General features: G+C 40.7%; 1 protein-coding gene across 1 annotated transcript in view; it reads left to right on the top strand.

The window, feature by feature from the left end:
• The window catches only part of BARD1 (BRCA1 associated RING domain 1), a 45,925-nt gene that overhangs the window by 4,848 nt on the left and 17,584 nt on the right, over positions 1-23,493 (top strand). Inside the window, 1 exon segment of the mRNA XM_075180330.1 lies at positions 17,595-18,610. Coding sequence (XP_075036431.1) covers positions 17,595-18,610 — 1,016 coding nt within the window.

Raw genomic sequence — 23,493 nt, 5'->3', positions numbered from 1 at the left:
GGACTTGTATGAATCTTGTAAGCAATATCATGTCCAAATTTTTTTTTTTTGTTATTTGCTATCGTGCACACCCAATATAGTGATTTCAAGATAAACCTTTCAAAGTGGCCAGAATGTAGAGGAGAGTGCCATCCCAGTGACAAATATAGAAGGCCAAAGCATGCCCTGTGTTTAGTATAAAAAAATAATCCATACTCTGGTCACAAGTACAGAAAACAGATCTGGAATATGGTGACAAATACAGGAAACTGAGCCATATGTAGTCGCTAACCTCATCTGCAATCTATCCTGGAGCTATAAGCATGTTCTGTTACTGGCTGATAGTACTTTGTTTCCTGTCACTGATTGGCTGTCTGAGCTCAGTGTAACAGGAAACAGATCCACAGCCAGTAATAGGCTGAAAGCTCCTCCAAGACCTTGTATTGGGAATTGTTATAACAATAAGGGAAGGGCGGAGGTGGGATCCTTGGGAGACAATATGGACATGTTGAGCCCTGGCAATAAATATAGTACACTAGGACAATACACAGTGTGTCAGGAGTAACAGATCCTGTTTTACTTGAGCTGTATCTATTTGGATTCATCTTTAATTTGGTAGTTCCACAAATGTTGTCAATATTGCTACTAGTCCTGGTAACCTTTCCCACTGGGAGCTTGCCTAGAAAGTAAGAATTATTCTACTTAGGATAATTAATTTTACAGTAAATTACATGTCCATTATTGTTTGGTTACTGTATTTTTCAGACAATATGATGCACATTTTAGACCCAAGTTTGGGTTTTAAAAATTTTGTGTGTCTTGTGGTCAGAAGGCGTCACAGCCGCTGCATTTATGCAGTTATTATAGCAACAACGCTCCTTCCTTCCCCAATGCACAGCCGGACACCCCTGCCTCTTTATTGGGTTTGCTGGTGCAGACTGGCAGAGGAACCAATACAGAGACAGGGGTTCTATTTATCAATATAAAGGTAAACGTACTGGTAAATAGAGGAGGAGACGAGCAAGTACAGGGAAGATAGATAACCACCATGGCTTAGGGATATTGAAGAGATAGACACACAAATGGCAGAGTGATAAATACAGAGAAAATGTGCATTGGGGAGAGACAATAGGAGGGCAGGTTGGTGAGACAAGGACACAGGCTCAATGAGCACACAGTATGTCCTAGTAAAGGTATGCATGAATTTATATGTAATGTTTAGAAGGGTGTGCTACCAGTGTATTTAGCCTAATTTCTTCCCACTAAGACTTGGGTACCTCCTATAGTCCGCTTAATATGTTTGAAAGGACTATAAATATGTTTTATGGTATTTTAAAGTTACTTATTGTACTTACATCAAGCATCAGATGTATTTAGAATAGAACTGTTAAAGTTACTGTAAAGTACCAGCCTGTCCAATATAAGCTTTACAATAGTGTATGTAAGAATTGCACATTGATACTAGGTTAGTGTCATGATGGGTCCAGATATGGACCCACTGTACCACTTGTGATTGCCTCAAGCTAAACCCAAGGCGTTGAATCTAATGAGAGCCCTGTGGGTAAGTGTATTAAGTAGAGGATTCTGCAAATTGCCTGTATTCGGCCACTTTGCTGAGGAAATTTAAAACGGCAATCGCTTTCAAGGCAAATCTTGTCTTGAAAGTGGTTGCCGTTTTAAATTTCCTCTGCAAAGTCACCGAATATAGGAAACTTGCAGAATCCTCTACTTAATACATTTACCCCCCGGTCTTCACCAATGTCCTCTGAAAGAGAGTGTTGGTCTTTGTTGCAGGAAACCCACACGTTGCGGCCCTAGGGCTAGGTGACAGCTGACCACAGGAAAATGGTGGTTACAGGTCGTGGTCAGGGCTTTCAGCTCAGGTGCAAAAATCGGAACACAATCCAAGCCTAGGGGATACAGCACTGGTTCGGAAAAGCATTAATAAAGTCCAGGGACAGTGTCACAAGTAAACTACCTTCTTCAAACAAGCCAGGTTTGTAGTAACAGTAATGTAGTAGAATTGTTTACAAATTTATGCAACTGACGTGCAGAACTTGTTGCTCAGGGACTGGACAAAAGGCCAGATTGTGCTGGAAAGCATGCACCTGCAACAATACAGTGCACACCCTAAATGGTTGTGCATGGGAGCGAGAGGTAGATAGGCAAACTGTGACTACATTTACGGTGTGATCACAACAGACAAGAGTAATGTAATCAGGAGTTTTCTATAATTCTGCAAGGAGCAAATCAAAGGAAAACAAATGAGACATTTTAGATAAACTGTAAACTCTACCCAGATGTCTGAACAGTTAAATGTGTATGCAATCAATAGAGTCAGGATTTATTATGTATGGGCAGAGGTAACAAAGTTCCAGATTGAGACTGATGGGAGATCCTATTTTACATACACACCAAATGGCAGAAATTAATTTGGTGACATCCTTCCAGATACCTAGCCAATAGGTACTCCAACTCTAAGATCGTCTTTAAGGCCAGATGTCCAGCACACTTGAAATTGTAAGATGTGAGGGTAATTTAAATGAGTTGTTCTGCTACAAAGGACCTGGAGGAATTTTCAACCAAGATTGATATTATTTGATTGTGCAAGCAAGAATCCAAGCTATGCCAATCATATGGTTGGGTTCATCCAATGATTCAAAAGTAATGAGGAAAGGGCATTAGTTATCACATTTTATAAAGCCAGTGTGAAAGGTCAAGAGGATGTCAAACCAGGAAGAGTGCCAAAGGTGTTTAAAAACTTTTTAATCATTTTAATGCTTGAAAATACTGAAGGATTTCCAACATGCAAGGAGATATTGGGAACAGTTCTCTCCATACAGGAGGTAAAACAGGATGGCTGCCAAGGTATAATTTGTGTGGAATTTAAATCAAGAACCACAGTATAGTTTTGATGCCAGGGTAGGCCTAAAAACAACAGATTAAAGACATTAGAAGGAACATGGAAGAAGATTTGCCGTTTATATAGAACGTCCACTTAATAGTAAGAGTGAAATCCCAAAATTGAATACAACCTTCTGGAATGAAGCTCCCATCACTAGCACTAATAACTAGTGCCGTGGCCAAGGTAATAATGGGGATTCTAAATTTCTGCACCACGCTGTATTCAATAAAATTTTAATCGGCCCCAGAATCAATGCATGCAGAGTTGGGAAATGTTGTTTTACCAAATGGATATTGGTATTGGCTGACATTTTTTTAAAAAAATTATTGCACAGAGAGAATTGATTTTTCGCCTAGTATAGCCTCTCCATTTCTACCTAGACATTCAAGTTTCCCAGTTTAATGGGACATTAATGAAATACAATCAATCAATAGAAACACAAAGTTCTACTTTGAGTGAATTCTTCCTCGGAGAAAGAGACAACCTGCTTATATAGGCTCCTCAGAAAGGGGAAGCAAACGTTTTTGAAAATTGTACGTTAGATAGGCAGACTTTCTTACTTGCTCCTTTCTTCAAACTTTTTTACCTGAAATGCAGATCTATCTTATTGCATAAGGTGATCAGATCAATGTGTTGTTGGATCATTGCAAGGTGTTCACTCATTGTTCCGGCCCGATTTCGGAGCTAGAGCTCCAAGTTGTGTGATATATTGACCCACAGTAACGGCGCCCTGCCTAAGTCATAGAAAACTGGCAAGTATAGAAACACTTGACCAGTTATGATATAGAAGTCATGGAGGCAGAAACTGGAATGGCACTATAACATGAAATGCCAGGAGAAGGGACCAGACAGGTTTGATGTGTATCCATGTGACTAAGAAAAGCCTTCCAGAAAGTGAATAATCTGCTCAAGTTTTCTCCTGCTTTTCCACTTGTCTGGAGAAGTCATAACACAGCTGTGATGGAACATCAATGGGTTCCATGGCCAGAGAAAGCAATCATGATAAATCCAGATGTGGGCCCACTATGCCATTAGCAATTGCTTCTGGCAAAATTTGTGCTGCAGAATCTCAATGGGAATCCTGGTCTTCACCATGAACCGCAGCAAGACAGTGAACGACACGTCAAAGTTATAGCACTTGTTCAAAAAATGTACAAACAAAGCCGAGGGTCAGGGTTACAAGCAAACAGAGTGGTTTCTCTGCTCTCAATGACCACTTCTACTGCTGCCACTTGCAAAGCCAGTCACTCGCCAACAGTGTCGGCAGTGCATAACCGTAACATCCCCAGTTATAGAAGGGTAACACTGCTACTATCAGGCTCCTTCACCAACACCTGGAATCTCTTGCTTCTAGGTACTGTGTAGAGCTACACGCAATTGGTTGTAAGGATAAAACATGCAATGTAACATGCCTGTAACCAAAAGAAGACCGGTGAGCAGGTGACATGATCGTTACGGGTAAGTGATATATATGTGGGAAAATAAATTGCAATGTGATCTAGAACATTGTGAGTTCACATTAATTTCTTTGCAGATTGTTTGAAATTGAGTAAACAGACATTTAATAAATAACTTATAAAATTACACTGGAGGAAAATAAAGTAATATTTACCAGCTACAATTTAATCTCTGTGTATTCTAAATTAAAGTCTTCGAACGTCTTAACAAAGGCTTTTTTTTTCTTTCTTGAAGATTCTTGTGTGATTTTTTCAATTATAATTACTTTAATAGTGTGCAATGTCTGGATTGGCAGTACCTTTTGTTACACTTCATTTAGTCACAAGGAGATAATTAAACTGTGCGATATAAATATGCTTTAGATGGTAATTATGCATTTACTGTATCTCTTTTTGATGGGCATTTTCGCCCTTAAATAATGCTGCTAACTTTTTTTATATGTATGTTTAATTTTACTACTTTTTCATGGTTGCTGTCTATCATCTGTAAAACCTGCCTATCTCTCATTCACGGATGTTATTTATAAAGGTCGCTGTTAACAGGACTAGTCCAATGATGTCCATTTAGTAGATGACATAATTTAAATATTGTTATATATTTTTTAATTTTATTACTTTTAAATAAATAAACTGTTTTTCTTGCATTTTTTAAAATATCTTTTCAATTTTATTTTCACATGCAACTCCTTGTCATTGTAGTATTTGTTCTTTGGGAGTAAACAAAGTGTATAATAAAAACAAGTGGGGCAGTTTAGGTTCAAAAGTGATTGGTTGTGTTGGGATAGATTTTATGAAGGTGTTCTGTGACCAAGTACCACCTTGGTGAAGATTTTAAAAGCACTTTTCTTTTATAGTTCCACTTATTGAGCTTTTGTAGACTCTTGTACACATTTTATCCTAAGTTTCTTCTCCTGGTAGATAAAATTGTAGTGCCTCTGACTTGTTGTCATTTACATTGTACCCCAATGCCAAGCCAAACTGATAATTCCTTGAGTTAGTTTGGGAGAGTTGTTAATGATTTATTAGGGGTCAGGAGGACATCATCTGTGAAGATAGCTATTTTATAATGGGATTTACTGGTGTTATGGCCAAGATGTCTGGATTGCATTTAATTCTACTGGCCAGGGGTTCAATGACCAGAATGAATATTAACTGTCATAGTCATTTCTTTTTCTTCATCCGATTCGGTACCCTTGGATCTTGCTAAAGCAGGAGTGTGACAAACTGGAGGTCTTGAGAAATCCTCTGCTCATCTGGAGTGCACTGAGTAGCACTAGCAGCATAGGAGTCTAGGACCGGAGTCAGCACCACAGTACAGAACTGGAATCTGCCATTTCAACACTGTGGAACTGTTTGTGGGAACTCAACCCTGGCACCTGTATCCAGGCGCACAGAACTGGAAACCGCTGTTAGGAACTCAGAATGTGCAACACACAGAAATTCAGAAAAGAATGAGCTAGAACTGGAAACAGGGACTCTGAACTGTGACTAGTAATGGAGAATGCAGGACTGTGAGACAGCCACAGACCTGGAACCCATACACATAAATGAAACCTAGAGACTCAGAACCAGCCCCAGCTACAGAACTGGATACTGCAAAACACCAAGCACTGCAGAAAAAGCACTAGATAATGTGAAGTTCTTGGTGAGGTAAGCACTCTTGATAGATGCAGAATTCTTGCAGAAAGATGAGGCGTTTGGAAATGCAGAGTAATGCAGAAAGATATGCACTTTGGAAAAGCAGCGTGTTTGCAAAGAATTGATCACTTGGCAATGCAGTGTGTTTGCAGAGAGATGATCACTTGGCATTGCAGGAAAAGTGCTGGAAACAAGTGGAATCTGGAGCTAAGAGCTATCCTCAGGAGAGAAAGTGTGTTCTGGCAATGAGCAGATCACAAGAGCAGGTTTATATAGGGTGTTAAGAATACCTATTGGTTGCACAGATCATGTGATCACAGCTGCTGAAATCTGGTTGGGTTGGAATGTCACCTGACTGAATTCAAGATGGCCAAGCCCATGCAGCAAAACAAACATTAGATGTTTGTTTACAAATGAAGAAGTGGTGCTCAATACTGCCGCAGATAACCAAGAGAGGCCCAGATTAGCTTCCTCTGCAGAATATAAGAGTCACCTCCTACACTCAGCAAATTGCCAGTGCAACACTTTCCTAGTTCCAGACTACCACAGTTGCTGTTTGATTGCTGCTTCATTCTGCCTGCCGTATACAGATCTCAACTATCAACCCTTCGTGTGAATTCAGCTTCATCCTGTTTGTTGCTTCAATCTGCCTGCTGTATACAGATTTTAACCATTTACCCTGAGTGAGTCCAGATTCATCCTGTTTGCTGTTGTATGAATTTAAAACCATTAACCCTTTGCTTTAAATTTAAGCGCTGAAGACGCCGAACTCGCGGGTGTTGAAGAACCCGGAGCTTCATACATTTACCCCCAGGTGTTCAGACTCAACAGGATGTTTAGCAAATGTCTCACCCAAGATGGCAGCCTCCAGTACTGCAGACAGAAGTCACGCTTGTCCCAGGATAGAATGCTGCCTTCGACCAAAATGGAGATGTACGGTAATATGGTACCGCCAAGTGGTGTAAACCGGACTAAGACCCCGATTTCTGACATAAGACATCAAGTATTTATGTGCTACTTGAAAAAACAGCCAGTATTTTCCTTATGTGCAAAATAATAAACTAATTTGCACCCCTAGCATTGTAACATGGTTTTGTCCAAGAGAAAACTTACTCATTTTTTGCCTTGCTTTTCTTAATGAATCAGGCCTGTGTTGTGTTTAGATTGGATGGAAGAATATCATATATCCTCTTAAATTTTTTTATTAGATTCTTCACACACATTGGAAATTGGTTAGAAAAAAATAATTACAGATATTGTATAATATATAATCTGGAAAACTGTTATTCCTAATTTCCTGAATGCCAGACATTTAAAAAAACGGAATAATTGCTGCTATCCAGTGGTTAGTTAGTATAAGAAGTATTGCTAAATAAGATAATGAGGAGGTGAATATTGGGACACTTTCATAAATTTGGGTACCATTTTTAAATATACTTTAGGTTATTTTAGTTATGGTGCTCCAATTTCTGTGGGGAATAGTAGATTGAATGCCTGTACACCCAAATATTGAAGTTACACATTAAGAGTATCTATGATGTATGTCTTCCTACTGCAGTGTGATTTATGCTCTTGTCTTATCGCTAGTCTTCTTCAATGGTGTTTTAGCTGCATTGATAAGATACACGCTTGACAGTCTTTACTTCCTGTGCTCATGTGAAAACACCACCGCCACTGCAGCAATCGCCTAGATACTGTGCTTGTGTTGTATATAGGTACATCAATTTACTTGCCTTTTCAGTTTTATACATGCATTCCTATTGCTTTGCAGTGCAGCAATCAGTTTACTCAGGGCCTGAATTACATGTGCCTACATGGTTGTTATTTTCATTTATTCAAAATTGTATAAGGGCAGTAGTCTATTCCCAAACCTGAGTGAAACAGAAGGAATAATCTTCAATTGTTATCACTTTGTAGGCTCATTTCTATGTGAAAAAGTGAAGTGGGGTCACTTTAAATTTTGCTTGTAAGAATTTCTTGCAGATCCTCCTGTGAAAACTGCTTAAAAAAAAAGCCTAGCACTGGGAGCCTTGTGTGTTACTTTTGTTGTATGCATTTTAACTTTTTTGATTGCTCTTTTAAGAAGAGATTTCAAACATGCTAATATTTTGGGGGATATCGTGAGTGACACTACTTATGCTTTTAATTATTATTATGCCTTTCATTTAGCTAATTTTAATTAGCATTTTCACCCTTAAGTAATGTTGCAAACTCAATTATTTTTTTCTGTTATATATTGTGACAGGATGGATTTACTATCCAACCCTGTCCAATTACCGGCTGAACGACACTGAAGAAAATCCATGGCTGATTTTCTCCACTTCAAGTTCATCCTCTCTTCCTTTAGCTCCGCGCTCTCTCTCGCCAAACAATCTTTCTTTAAATCCCCTATCTAATCCCAGTCCTCCAACCCCCGCCGCCTCTTCGCCACCTTCAACACCCTCCTGTCTCTCCCCCCCCCCCCCCCCGGCCCCTCCTCCCTGACCGCCACTGACTTTGCCTCCTTCTCTAAAATCGACACCATCCGTCTCGAAGTCTCCTGCCCCCTCCACCCGCCCTCCCTGTCCCTCTAGCCACCACTCCCTCTTCTCCTTCCGCCCCACTACGGGAGAAGAAGTCCACTCTCTCATTCATCCTCTCCTCCGTCTTCCTGTCCCCTGGACCCCATCCCTTTCCCCCGCCACCTGCTTCAACCTCTCCCTCCCCACCGGCATCTTCCCCTCCTCCTTCAAACACGCTCTTGTATCCCCCATTCTTAAGAAACCTAATCTCGACCCCCATCTCTCTCTCTTCTCCCCTTTGCCTCCAAAATTCTTGAGAGGCTCGTCTGCAGCCGCCTCTCCACCTACCTCTCTGATCACTCCCTCCTTGATCCTCTCCAGTCTGGCTTCCGCCCCCTCCACTCCACTGAAACTGCCCTGGCCATAGTCACCAACGATCTCCTCTCTGCCAAAGCTAGGGGCCACTTCTCCCTTCTCATTCTCTTAGATCTCTCAGCGGCCTTTGACACCGTTGACCACCCGCTCTTGCTCCACACCCTTCAATCCTTTGGCCTCTCCGGCTCCGCCCTGTCCTGGTTCACCTCTTACTTTGCTGACCGTACCTTCTCCGTCTCCACCTCTGGATCAATCTCCACCTCCTCCCTTCCAGTAGGGGTCCCCCAAGGCTCTGTTCTCGGACCCCTACTGTTCTCTCTTTACACCTCTTCCCTGGGTGTACTCATCAGCTTCTTTGGTCTCACGTACCACCTTTATGCGGATGACACCCAACTCTACCTTTCCTCTCCCGATCTCTCTCCCTCCCTCCTCTCCAGGGTGTCCATCTGCCTCTCCGCCATCTCCTCCTGGATGTCCTCTAGATTCCTCAAACTTAATCTCACTAAAACCGAACTTATTGTCATTCCCCCCGCTCACTCCCCCTCCCCTTCCGACCTTTCTATCACCGTTCTCAACTCCTCTATTTCCCCTGTTTCTCAACTTCGCTGCCTCGGCGTCACCCTGGACTCCTCTCTCTCCTTTGCCGCTCATATCCTCTCTCGCTAAATCCTGCCGCTTCGAGCTGCGCAACATCGCACTCATTCGGTCCTTCCTCTCCCAAGATGCCACTAAAGCTCTTGTCCACTCTTATCTCCCGCTTGGACTACTGTAACCTCCTCCTTACTGGCCTCCCCCACTCTCATCTCGCTCCCCTTCGCTCCGTACTCAATGCTGCCGCTCGGCTCATTTTCCTTTCTCGCCGCTCCTCTTCTGTCTCCCCCTCTACCAATCCCTCCACTGACTCCCCATCCCCTACAGAATCGTGTTCAAGCTCCTCACTCTTACTTTCAAGGCCCTCTCCAACTCCACTGCTCCCTACATCTCTAACCTAATCTCCATTTACGCTCCATCCCGCCCTCTGCGTTCGGCTAACGACCGCCGCCTCTCTTTCCCCCTGGTTACCTCCTCCCATGCTCGCATCCAAGACTTCTCCCGCGCTGCCCCCCTCCACTGGAACAGCTCCCCCGCTCCATCAGAACTTCCCCCAACTTGTCCAGCTTCAAACGGGCCTTAAAAACCCACCTCTTCATTAAAGCCCTCCAGTCCCCCACCTAATTGACCTCCTCCCAGTCTCCCCCTACTCCGCTCTCACTCCTGTCCCCCTCTTCCTCCCTCCTTTTCATTATCCTCTCCCCCCCTCTCCGTCTCTGCCTCCGTTCTCCCCATTCCCTACTTCTACCATTGCGTCTCTGTCCGTCCTACCCTCCCCTTAGATTGTACGCTCCTTCGAGCAGGGCCTCCTCTCCTTCTGTTCTCCACCACCTTAACTCTGCTCTCCAGCTCCTTGTCTCTTCCGTGAGGTCCTCCTGCCCTTATAACCCTCTCTCTACCCCGCTGGGGGCTCTCACCTCTCATCTAGCTGTACATTGAGCCTCTGAGTTACTGTGCTTTTTGTTAACTGTACCGTGCTGTCTCATTCTGTATCGTGTTTCTGTCTGTCCCTGTACAGCGCTACGGATACCTAGTGGCGCCCTATAAATAAAAATTAATAATACCAGTATGTAGCGGTTTCGCTGTGGTCACTGGCCACTACAAATGGCATTGCTTGGCCGGACCAGCCAATCACCGACTGCAGGAGTCAGCAATGCACCGCCTTGTTGTAGGACGTTGCCTACGTGCATGTATGGATGTAGTAGCTGTTTTACGTGACCTATGTTGGTTCTAAAAGTGATGCAGCTCTCTTATGTCTCTTTGCTTCAGATCCCTTAATTTATAAGGCAATGATTTAGATGAAATGTTGTCTAATATGGCCTCTTCTCTTTTTGGAACACTGCTGTCCCACTACAATACCTTTCCTGGCAGCCTTTGTGAAGGTTGTGCATTTAAAACTTGTACATAGTCTTTATTAGGTCCGACATTGAGGATTTTTTATCTCCCCATTAATTATAAGCAAAATCCCATCAGTAAGGTGTATTATCAGATATTTATAGGGCTTAATAAGAGACCAGGAAGAAAGGTATGTCTGACATGTAAACTACAGAGAGAGCGCTAGGAACCAGATTTAGGCATGTACTTTAGCTGGTTTTTCAATTTTGAAAGACCCCTCCGTTACTTGGATGCCTCCTGGGCTTGTCACACAGGGTCCTTGGAACTCTACAAGGGAAAGCAAGGGTGCCAGATTTCTATCTTAATTTATTATGCAACTAAAACACGTAAAATTTGAATCTCTAAGTCTGCTTGACAAAAATTATTTTCAGCAGATGTATTAAACAATTGTGGTATGAGACTTGCATTAAATGCAGTATTCTGTCTGGAATTTGGCTGAATAGTAAAGGGGCTTAGGGTAAGGCCGAGCAAGACTGCATTCTAATTTCCCTACAATTTTAGTGAGCAGGTCAGTCACACTACCAGGAGCTACAATCACGGAAGGAGTATGTTGATATTTATTTCTGATTAATTTATATATATAAATTAAAGTTTTAATCTATTCTGCAGAGTCTCTGGTGAAAAAGGAAGATATGTAGTTGTTACATCCCTATTTTATATGGCTCAAGCCTCCAGAAGGGCCATCTGCGCATTTTTATCGTTGGTACAATAAAAATATAAGCTAGTTGTTGCTCTCATCTCTATGGGGCAAAAATCAGTGAAGTTTTCACAAAAAAAAAATAAGCGCGAGGTATCCTTGCGGCCGTTCCAGAGACACGCTGCACTTATTTTTTTTTCTAATCGAATCTCCCCCTTAGAATAGAATAGTAGACAATAGGGAATACCATGGACACGAGTCTGCTGATTCAAAGACAGTATTGTGGCCAGATCCCCCTCTTCTCAGCTCTAAATGTGTTGTGACACTTGGAGTGTAGTGTAAGGCACCCCCACTGCATTTCTGTGCAGGGTTCACATGATGGCCAGCGGAAGGTGGGCTGCCGCAACCTGGATCCCTGCCCGCTTTTCTAGTACAACCGGAAAGATTCCAATGAAGCCCGCCAATTCACTGCCCACTAGAGGTCCCAGGGAGCAAAACAACACAGTTGATGATTTCTGAACGCCTATCCTCTGAGCTGAAACCCCACCTCACCCTTGTAGTGTGTGGATTGAGGGATGGGCGTGGGGGGAACAATGTTAGGGGTGTGAATAACGCCCATGCTGATTTGCTGATTCATGTGCAAAGTGAATTTGTTGAAATGTAACTGGGTATTTGATTGCCCCCTGCCAACCTGTATATATAAATTCTGTAAAAGGCAGCAAAGCCCCATGCAGTGTTCCCTCTAAAGCAATCTGGAAATGATAGAGTTAAACCTGTATTTTACCAGGAAACATCCTGCAGATTGTGAATGCAAACCTTTCGCGTGGAGCCCTCATTAGAGTGGCCTTTTAACTCTTTCCTTTCCAGATTGCACATTTTAGAAGGAACACTGGCCCCATGTATAGTGTATTTCATCTGTATACTACATGTGTGTTCAGTGATGAATAACAACTCTTTTAAAAGCTACTATTAAGTAGTAAACATTACACTTCCTAAAGATCCTACTCTATTTATACAAGATGCCTATTGTCTGCTGAAATCCTGTGTCCTACAGATAAGAGATACCAATATAATACAGGCTGCCCTGTGTTGAACTCAGCAACCTGAGTCAATCCTTTGCTTGCTACTCGGCAGCCCTAATCCAAAGCAAGTGGTTATAAGGAACCAGCCACAATCACTAGCATCTACACACACCACGTAGATTAAGTGGTCTCAGGTGCTGGTGGTGAAGCCTTGTTGCGACAACGACCTTTCTCCTGCAACTGGGAGCACCAAGCCGGCTTACGTATGCACAGAGGAACCATGCATTGGCCTGGCGATCTGTAATACCGCTTTCATACTGCCGCCCCGGCAATATCCCGGGTTTTTCAAGCCGGGTTTTTGCCGGGGCTCAGAGCGTCCCAGCTCAGAAACACCATTCATACTGCACCTCGGACCCGGGAACTTCCCGGGTTGACCCCATTCATACTGCACAAGTCTGTGCCCTGGCAATTTGTGGGAGTCATCACAGAGCAGTTTTCATTGGCTGAAAAATGGTGATGTCTTTGAAAGGTGACTGGTTTTTTGACGCATAAAGATGCTGATTCTGCTTCAGCTTGATCTGCACTCCACCATCCACCATTTCTCCTAAACTCCTTCTCGAATCTTCCACGGGCTCCCACCAATGACATCATCCTCCAGAGACAGGCAGACAGCCAATCAGCTTGTTTTCTGTGCACCATTCATAATGCAGGCAACCCGGGTCCGATCCGGGAATTACCCCTCGATAGACCCGGGATTTTTGACTTGTACCATTCATACTGCACCAAGACCCGGGTCGTTTGAGCTCGGCCCGGCAAAAACCCGGGATTTTGGTGCAGTATGAATGGGGTATAAGACTCCTTTAACCGCTGCCTGTCAGTATTGGCGGGGAGCTGCCCCAGTGAGGTTTTCTTGATAAATTATGCGTCTAAAGATATTTTTAACAGGCAGCAATAGAAGATCTTCAATATAGCAGGGTGTTGAAAAATAGACCCCTTGGCCCTTATAAACACACAATTGCTGGGTTATATATGACTTGTTTTACATATGTGGCATTTCATATAATAGCCAGAGACAATTTTTAAACGGCTGCCTTTTTCTTTTCTTCTCTAAAGCAAAATAATCATTCTACAGGGAAGACAAAAATTGTTACCCAGATGGCACCAAACCATTTCCCTTTGATTTTTTTCTAATAAGAGACGCGTTTATCAAAGAGATTTCTCAACTTCTGTTGGTAATGGGAAATAATTTGCAAGGCACACAGTGTGGATCATTATATTTCTTTGATGCAGATTAATGGAAGCTAAAGCAGCATTTTGTAATTGCTTCATTTTGCTGTAAAGTTTTGTTACATTAAGATATTGGAAAGACTCGGTTTTAGTCTTATAGATTTTACATACATGAAGGAGATGGTTGGATATCTGCCAGTTTCAATGTTATCACTATTGTTTTGTAAATTACATTATTGTTTTTAGATTTATTTTTCTTTTTTACTGTTTAACTGTATGATTTCACTTGAAATGTGATGGGGGAAGAAGCCACATAATACATAATACAAGCTTGGGGAACAGTAGTTTCTCCAACTGTTGGAACTACAAGTCCCAGCATATGTATTTGTAGGTAACAGTTAAGATTTGCAAATGTCTAACTGTGACTTAATGTATGTATGCTTCATTTTGGGTTTTGGAAGTTAGAATTGAGCAAGGTTCTACCTTTTGTCATTTGGGTTTTACCTATAGAAAATGTTGTAATATAATATTCTACTGGCTTCTGGTAGTTCTGTTTACAGAATCCCCTTATAACCCTGATTTATAGTTTGTTGTATCACTAGCTCATTTTCCTATCTTCTATAAATTATGGAGTAACTCAAATGATGTTTACATACTAATTTTTACAGTTCAAATAAAACCATACAGGCAAATTAGTCCATATATATATATATATATATATATATATATATATATATATATATATATATACATACATGTCGCCTTCAGTTCTTAGGAACAATCACTCCTAATGCAGATATATGTATTTTTGTTAGCCATAACACATGGTGCTTTTGTTTAAAGTAGTCTTGTCCTTATATTATTATACTCATGCGCCAACGGAATGAACAGGCAACACCGTGCATACGTAGTTAGGAGCACTCCCTATGTGAAAAATGTCTGTTTCTAGAATGCAAAGAGGCAAGTACACATACTGTACGTTGGCTGAACCATGCATCTCTATGTATATGTAATATGTGCAACGATGGAGATCTGATGAGATTAAACGTTTTGCCCTCACTACAGGCACAATATTTGGCACAAGCTTAACACTGCACTTGATGCCCAAGAACACGATCTTTACCATGAAGGATAGTTGTGGGGACAATGCCATGGGGATGTTTCTCTGCGTCAGTGACTAGAAAACTTGACAAAATAGAGGGCTAAATGAAGGAGCAAAATATAGACAATTTATGGAGAAAAATCTCTTCAAGACGTAGGATTTAGGAGAAGATGTATATTCCAGCAGGACATGACCCACACCATCCAGCAAAATCCATTACCATTGTTTAAATATTTAAACTCTGTTTGTCTATTTGGTTTTTCTACTGTGACTGCCAATAGTTGTGTTCTCCCTTGCAGTGGTGACAAGATCCGCATCTTTGTTGTGCAAGACAAAATGGGAATCATTTATAATGGGCATTTAATATGCAATGCAAAAGTAAAGACTGCCATGGTTATGAATGGCTTTCTGCATTTGTGACTGATTTGTAAGACCAGGTTTCCAACAGTAAAGATTAGTGAATGCAGAACAGGCTTATGTAATTTTCTTTTCAAAGCAGTAAGTAGACCAGTGGTCAGGGAACAGGAGTAAATTACCCCAAATGTGGTAAAAATGAAATTCCTGAGGGTAATGCTGCCAATTCACATGCTGTCAGTTTCATTGTAGACCCCTTTAAATGTGAAATTGTTGTTGTACCATAAGAGCCTCAAGGGTTGTCAGAGGCACTTCTTGAGCTTCGATGCAATAATGAAGCAGGTATTGCATTTGAAAACAAAGCAGATCTGTCATATTTTTGGATGTCAACAGCTGCAAAGGCATTCAGAATTGCACATGAGGAGGCAGTCAAAAAGTTGCTGCCTTTTGCAACAACCTACCTTTGCAAACAAGGATTTTCCACTCTAACGAGCATAAAAACAATGCAGAGAAATGGATTGGACGCTGAAGACTGTATCCATATTGCTCTGACATTAAAATGCCCCAATATTGATGCTCTTGTATCAAAAATGAAGCAACATAATTTCTCCAAAACCTGAAGTTTTGAAGTTGAAGCTTTCAAAGAAATTTTTAATATATTATTAATTATTGGAATTCAAAATTTTATTGAATCTATGATTTCCTTTCTTTCAAATCAAAGGGGTAACGTCGGCGTATCTAGATATATTTGGGGGTAAAAGGTAAAAAGGTTCCCTGACCCCTGATGTAGACTATCACTAGTTTTTATTATGAGTGTAGGGTAAATAAAATCAATGCATTTGACATAGTTTACAACCTTCTCCTCTTGCAAACCCTAAGCTCCCTCGACCTCCGTGACACTGCGCTTTCATGGTTCTCCTACTACCTTACTCCTTCTCTGTCTCTACCTATTATGCCTCCATATCCCCTCCTCTCCCCCTTCCTGTCTGTGTTGCTCCCTGTTTTCCTGTTGTTTTATCAGCTCCTTTTGGCCTCCAATACCACCTTTATGATGACAAGACCCACATTTACCTCTCCTCTCCCAATCTCTCCCCTTCCATCCTCTCACATCACCTGTTGATCGTCTCAGCGTTTTCTTAAATGAAACATGTTGAAAACAGAAACTGTCCCCCCTTCTAAGGTCTGCTCACTTCCCACACTCTTACTTTCCATTGACAATACCACAATCTCCTCTCTCCCTCAAGTCCAATGCCTGGGCGTCATCCTTGACACCTCCCTCTCCTTCATCCCCTATATATAGTCCCTCTCCCATTCCTGCCGATTCCACCTTTGTGATATCTCTAGAATCTGGCCCTTTTTTACCTTGAAAGAGACTGAAACTCTTTTGCTATTACTTGCCTTGATTAATATAACCTACTCTTCTCTGGCCTTCCTTATACCTGTCTCTCCCCACTTTAATACATCCTCTCCAAGGCTTCAAACGTGTTCTAAAATCTCACATCATTTCAAGCCTACCAGCCCTCCTCTTATTTCTGCCACCACCACAACTCCAAGCTCTGCCGTCACTCAGTCTCAATCTTTCTGTCTGCCCCTTCCCTATAGCATTTAACTTATCATGACCAGGGCCCTCTCTCCCTTTGTTTCATTTACATAATTGTGCAATATTGCGCACTGTAGTTATGTAGATTTTGACCTCTGTATAATTTTTTGGTTTTTGTATCAGTGTAATTTTGTGATATATCTGTTTGTTAAAACCACTATGTATGGTGCTGCAGGACTCCATGCAGCGCCTTTAAAATAAAAGCTAATAGTAATAATATAGTAGAAGCGTTAAGAAAAGAGTTAAATCATCTTTGAGGTGTTCCCTTTATTGGAATTTGTCACAGGGGAACTCGGGATAATTTTTGTTGTTTGACATATACTTTGTGACTTTTAAAAATTTGTGAGTACTGGAAAGAAAGTAGAACATTTGAAACTCAAGTGCCCCATATATAAATGAAACGCATACCTTTTCTTTCATATGTTTTGACATTGACCAATCTATATGATCCTTACTACTACCGTAAAGCTTTTTTTTTTTCTTCTGCATCATTTTATTTGATCATTGTTAAATTATACTTTTTTGGGCGGAAGCCTTTCTGGCCCAGCTGTTTTGGCATGCAAAGTCTTTTTTGCATATATGCGTCTTGTATCACATACTGTATTTTTTATTTCTCTAAAAGTTCTATAACGTTGAAAAATGGCAAATCATCTAGACAATCTTTTCCTCACAGGTAAAATATATTCCCATGAGTGCCCTATTTTAACACCATTTAAAAAGAGTACTGTTTCAAAACAATTGCTTCTATTAGAAACTAATGGTGCTTATATAAACTGCTGAAAATGACTTATAATTTTCTCTTCTTTTGAAGGAAACAAAATGGATTTATGTCAAGATGTATCGCTCAAACGGAATGCTACTGAAGGAGAATGCAAGAAAAAACAGATAAAGATGTGGTTTAGCCCCCGGAGACGGAAGGTGAGATATGTCTTGGAGAGTGAAGAAAGCAGCCATCAGATTCCCTCAAACTGCGATCAGGCTTCTCTCTTCCCATCTTATGAATTTGTCTCTTCTTCACCCAATATGGAGCCTGTCAAGAAAAAAAGTGTCAAGAAACCCCGGAAAACTAAAAAAAAGACCCTGGAAGACATCAACCAAGAATGGGGCTTTGCTGCAGATAATCAAAGTACTGACAACTTCAGGGAAAGTGAGGTACTGAAGTCAAATAAATCGGTCTCATTTTGTAGTTCTCCTGTTGTGCATCAGTCACCTGATGTTGTGCAGGAAAGTGACAACAAATGTGCGGTACTGATTAGAAATATCCCGGATGAAAATGAGAGTAGGTTGGAGGAACATACTGAAGACCAACCTAAGAATAGTGACAGTGATCTATTAAAGCTTGAGCCTCCTGTATTTCACGCTCCTGTTGTTGAGCAAACAAGTGACAGCAAATGTGATGTGCTAAAAGGAAATGGACAATACAAAGACAAGACTGGGTCAGAGGAACCTACCAAAGAACGACCCAATATTAGGAAATCTGTACGGTGTACAAGGCTAAGGAGCATTTCCTCTGGAAGTCCCAAAAAAGAGAATAAGAATACTGTAAAGCGAAAACATCACCCATCTGGGTCTTCTGTTTCCTGTGCCTCAAAACGTCTACGAAAAAAACAGCTTGAGCACACGGATGATTTCAGTTCAGAGAAAGGTAATGACCTAAAACCTGTACAAGAGGATACTCCTAAGTCACCTTCCACGCCCTGTTCTCGTAATACGGATAGCAGAAGAACAAGCCAAATTGGTACAAACATTCAGACATCCCCAAGTAATTTTTCAATCGCAAAGAAGAACCACAAGGGTGAGACAATGCTTCATGTGGCTTCTATAAAGGTAGGAATTTATAAGCGGGATTTATTTTCTGCATGGAAGCAGGAAGCTTGACAGATGTGTGCTTTGTGTATGTATATTGATTATTGTAAAGTGGTTTGTAAGCTACTAGAAACTTACTTCTGTAGTGGGTGATTGTTACTGCCTGGTAAAAAGCATATAACTCTAAAGTACAGAAACTGGTGAACAGCCTAGGACCTTTTCATTGCTTGAAGGCAACTGTCTTCTATAGGTTTTAGGTACCACCTTACATAATGAGAATTAGCTTACAGGATCTTAAGTGCTCAGTCATCCTTAACAGACCTGGGGGTGAATGTATTCTTCATTGTTTTGCCTTTAAAGCCATTGCCGCTTTAAATTTTCACTGCAAACTCGCCAAATAGCTGCGACTTGCAAAAATTGGAAGTTAATATATTTACCCCCTAGTGCTTTTGTCAGACAAAATATCCAATTCAGTAATTGGTTCCCATGATTGCATCCCATGTAATATTCCTGCATTTTAGTCTGGTATTTCCTGTTGACCCTTTAATCACTGGCTGAAATGTAAGTCTACTACATATTTTGACTCTGCTATCCATGAATTATTACCCGTTATTACGAAAGTAAAGATGTCTATTGATTTGTTTGCATCCTCACTACGGGTTAAAAAAAAAAATCCAATTGTTTTTATTTTATTTTAATCACTGATGAAGATTTTATTGCAGAGTTTTAAAGCTCTAGTTATTCCCAGCTGTCAGAGCTAAAATTCTTTTATGTTCAACAATCGTTACCACTTTTTATGACCGTTCTTGGATGATTATTAGTTCCATTTTTGGCGTCTGATTTGAGTTAATTTAATCTTTTGGAAGGCAATGGGAGCTGTGCTTGATTATTGTGCATTTTCCAGGAAATGCTCCATTGGTAAGAAAATTGGTCTGGAACTAGTGAGATTCTCCAGGAGAATACTAAAAAAAAAAATGTAAGATGCTGCAATTAAGCTATCTGCTACCATTGTGTGACTAACAATAACTGTGCAAGAAAGATGAAATAAAGTTGATAACCTGGCCTGTAGAATGCTTCTTTGCAGACTACAATTTCCAGTTTGATTTCCAGAAGTTTGAAATTTTACTTATAATCTAGTCTGGATATAGACTCTGCTGCTGAAAAAAACAACCTATTTACAGAACTGCATAAACACACTCCAATAAAAGTAACCAAATACCACATTTTGCTTCTTTATAGGAAGCCAAACTCCAAAAATAAGTTAGACAAAGGGCTCGTTTACAAAAGGACTAATTGCACATAGCTGAAACTACATATTATGTGAAATGTATATTGGGATTGATATATTGGTGATGTGCTCGTGGGAAGTGCAGTCTGCATTTGATCAATATGAGTCACATTTATGTGACAGCAACTTGTGAATATAGAGCTTAATTATCTGATCAATGAAATAAGGTTATTGAAAGAAGTCATCCTGCTTTCTGCCGAAGCCTAACAGATAGATGTGTGTGCATGTTTATATCACAAAAATGCTGAACTATCCTGGTTGACAATATTTTGTCAAACAAACTGTAAGGTGCATATAAAAAGATTTATATAATATAAAGCACATAATAAAGCATAGATAAAATTGAAACTTGTAAAGATGTAGAAGCCATAACTCTGTATGTTTCATAATTTGAAATTTAACAGCGCTTAACATGTAAATGTTTGTTTGTGGGCAAGGGTATACCCATGTTACTGGGCCAAAGTCATACCTTCCCTATGTAGTATTACAAGGAGAGTACCTCCTGTGGAGTTATGGCATTTGTTATATTCAGGCCACTGGGACAAGTAGTCTCATACTCCCTGATGCCACTCCTAGGGTTCTCCTCATTGCATCCATAGTGCTTCTAAAGTAGTAATAAACATTAAAAGTCTCAATTGGATACTTTTGTAAATATATGTTCAAGCCATCCACCACTTTCAAGGTGCTTTCACTAGTAGAATAGTCCTAACTGTAAAGGGTAAGAGTACCCACATTGTATCACGAAGCCTCCAGGCATTCGAAGGACCAATACACTACAAGGCAGCTGTAGGCATACAAACGTGTGTATATATATATATATATATATATATATATATATATATATATATATATATATATATTATAGCGAAAGATAGTGGACAAAAAGTGTGTCACATGTGCTAATTAGGCTGATAACATCCCAGAATGAGGTCACTGTAAAAATGCTGTACTGCCCTGGTTGCCTATAAATATGGCTAGCATGACTGCAAGAGAAAACCTCAGTGATTTTGAAAGAGTGGTGCGTTTGGCAAGGGCTTTAGTGACCAAGACAGGTCAGCTTCCTAATGTTTCACTAATAATTTGTATGGTAGTGTTAGCATGGGATGCAGAAGCGCATAATCCAGGATCGTGATCTGCAAATTAATTCAAAGAACACAGTAAAACAGATCAGTTGACTGCAAAGGAACCAGTTTAATAAAAATGGTCTAGTGAGATTTCCACAGAACAGAGTACCATAGTTGGGTTGCATACACAACCCATCAGCCCTGGCAATGGACAGTTGCAAGGTTAGTGTGTTCTGATCACTGGGTGCAGATGCATTCATCCGCAAGCTGCTTGGTTCACATCAGAGCAGCCAGACACGCAGTGCAATGCGATCATGCAATCACATCTTGTACTGATTGCGTGTTTTTGTTGTTTGTTTTTGCCTTTTCTTGTTCTGACTTTGCAAGAATTCTGATAATTATTTTGATGTTCACCTGCCTTGACCCTTTTTGCTTGACCTCTGACTATTCTCTGAAAGCCTTTGCCCTGACCCATTATGACCTCAACATTAACTGTTCCTCCATTTCTGCCTGCCCTGACTTCTGCTCAGATATAGGACTTTATTCCATCTTGTCTGGATTATGAGTATCTGCGTTCTCTTATTATTCAGTTTCCAGTATTGTTGTCCAATATTTCTAGGGGTAGTGTCTATCCCGGGTTAAGTTTTTACTACTACGTGAGCCAGACCTGGGGGCAACTGAGTACCAGTAAGCATGTTCATCTCTAAAAGAAAGGGATCTGCTATAGGTGAAGATCACAACTAGCCTGGTTCTAAAGGTTCATTCCGGGTATTCCGTGTCTGGTGTCACATAGTAGAGCAAGGAGCACAGACAATGGACCACAAAGTAATGGAGGAAGGTGAGCTGGTCATATCAATCATCCTTCACTATGTTCCTGACAAACACATGAGTGTTTGTGTGGCTCCAACCTAAAGAACTCTAGAGTCCTGGGTGCTTGTTTTCAACAGTGAATAATTCTGGTGTTTCTGTAATGATGTGAGGCACATTTTCCTGGCATGGATTAGATGTAGGCATTCCCTTACTACCTAATGGTACAATGTTGCAAAACTTTCTTAATGGGGAATGCCCCCATCCACAGAGCACATGCAGTCGTCCAATGGTTTGATGAAGGGGACATGGATGTTTTCCATGTCCTGACCAGATCTGAACAAGTAGAGTATTTTGGAAAATTCTGGAACAATGCCTGAGATATTGTTTTCCACCAGATTTTAACCATGCTGTTGTAATTTCCACTTCCTACGCCATAGCAGCCCTTACTGATGGGTTGTCCCTTTATTCAGCTAAATAGAGTCAGGAAACAAATGTTGACACCTCACAAAGTATATCATGTAACTCCTTCTTCTACAACTTGTCTTTATCCTGTCTCTTCAGTAGTTGAGTAAGACAATGGTAGTGTAGGGAGTCTTATTTTTTGTTTTTATAATAGACCTACAAGATGAAGATCTCTGCACATCCCTGTAGCGCAACAACATCACCGCTTCCTCTGGTTCTTTGGTTTGAACCACCATTTCCAGTTTACATGCACAAGTTTGAAGACGTGTTGGTAGTATTGATGGCGTTTGCAGCAGTCCCATGCTTAGATGACATCTTTGCATATGATGATGTCAGAATACAGTACCCAAGTCAGCTCAAATAGACTAATCCACCTGTTACAGAAACATGACTGCATTATAAACTGACAAGAGTCATTTAGAACCCTCACAACAGTTAAAATTTCTGAATAGATACAATAAAGGACAAAGCTGCTATATCAGAGGATATTCTCCAGAAGCTACAGCAGTTGACTTTACAAGTTCAACAAAAGTAATCAATAAGAATTTGACTAGACTGTTGGGAATTTTTGTCAACTGTCAGTGTCCTGTCATGGGCAAGATTACACATGAGAAGTCTCCATCTAGAATTGCTACACTAATGAGATCACAATCCAAAGTCCCTAAATAAATTGATCAGAATAACAACCAAGACTAGGAAGTCTCTCAATTGATGGTGAAGTCAAACACTGAAACACAATGGAAGAATTCAAACACAAGTAGTACAGTAGTTTAAAGGTAGCCATGAAAATGCCAGATCTCTCTAAAAAAAAAAAGCCTAATAAATAAAAATAAGTTTTTCAAAGTTGCATTTGACATTCGCACCCATGTCAGATTGTGACGTGTGGATTAGTTGCAATAGTGCAAAGGGCAGGTTTACAGTTTTAAATATGCATCTGTAGCATATACTATTTATCTAGTGTTACCCTTTATTGTCTTGGCTATAAGTTCCTTTTTATTATCTGACTCTGATGTGATGAATTAATCTGTTTCATCTAGCATACAACCGTATTCTAGGGTCCAGCACCAGCTTTTATATATCTTCATCAGAGCTTGATCTGCCTCTCTGTTTGCATAGATTTGTACAATTTGTTGCATTACATAAAACACGCCCTTATGTGTTTTTCTGCATTAAAATTTGACACATAGTATAAATTAGTTGACCAGAGTCCACCCTGGAGATGTCTGCATCAAACATTCAGCGGCAGAAGTAGATGAGTCTTATTACCGAAATCCGCTAGA

The sequence above is a fragment of the Mixophyes fleayi genome, chromosome 7 (genome assembly GCF_038048845.1).
Source record: "Mixophyes fleayi isolate aMixFle1 chromosome 7, aMixFle1.hap1, whole genome shotgun sequence".
Lineage (NCBI taxonomy): Eukaryota > Metazoa > Chordata > Amphibia > Anura > Limnodynastidae > Mixophyes > Mixophyes fleayi.
Note: the sequence above shows the minus strand (reverse complement) of the source record. Positions and strands in the feature narration are given on the sequence as shown.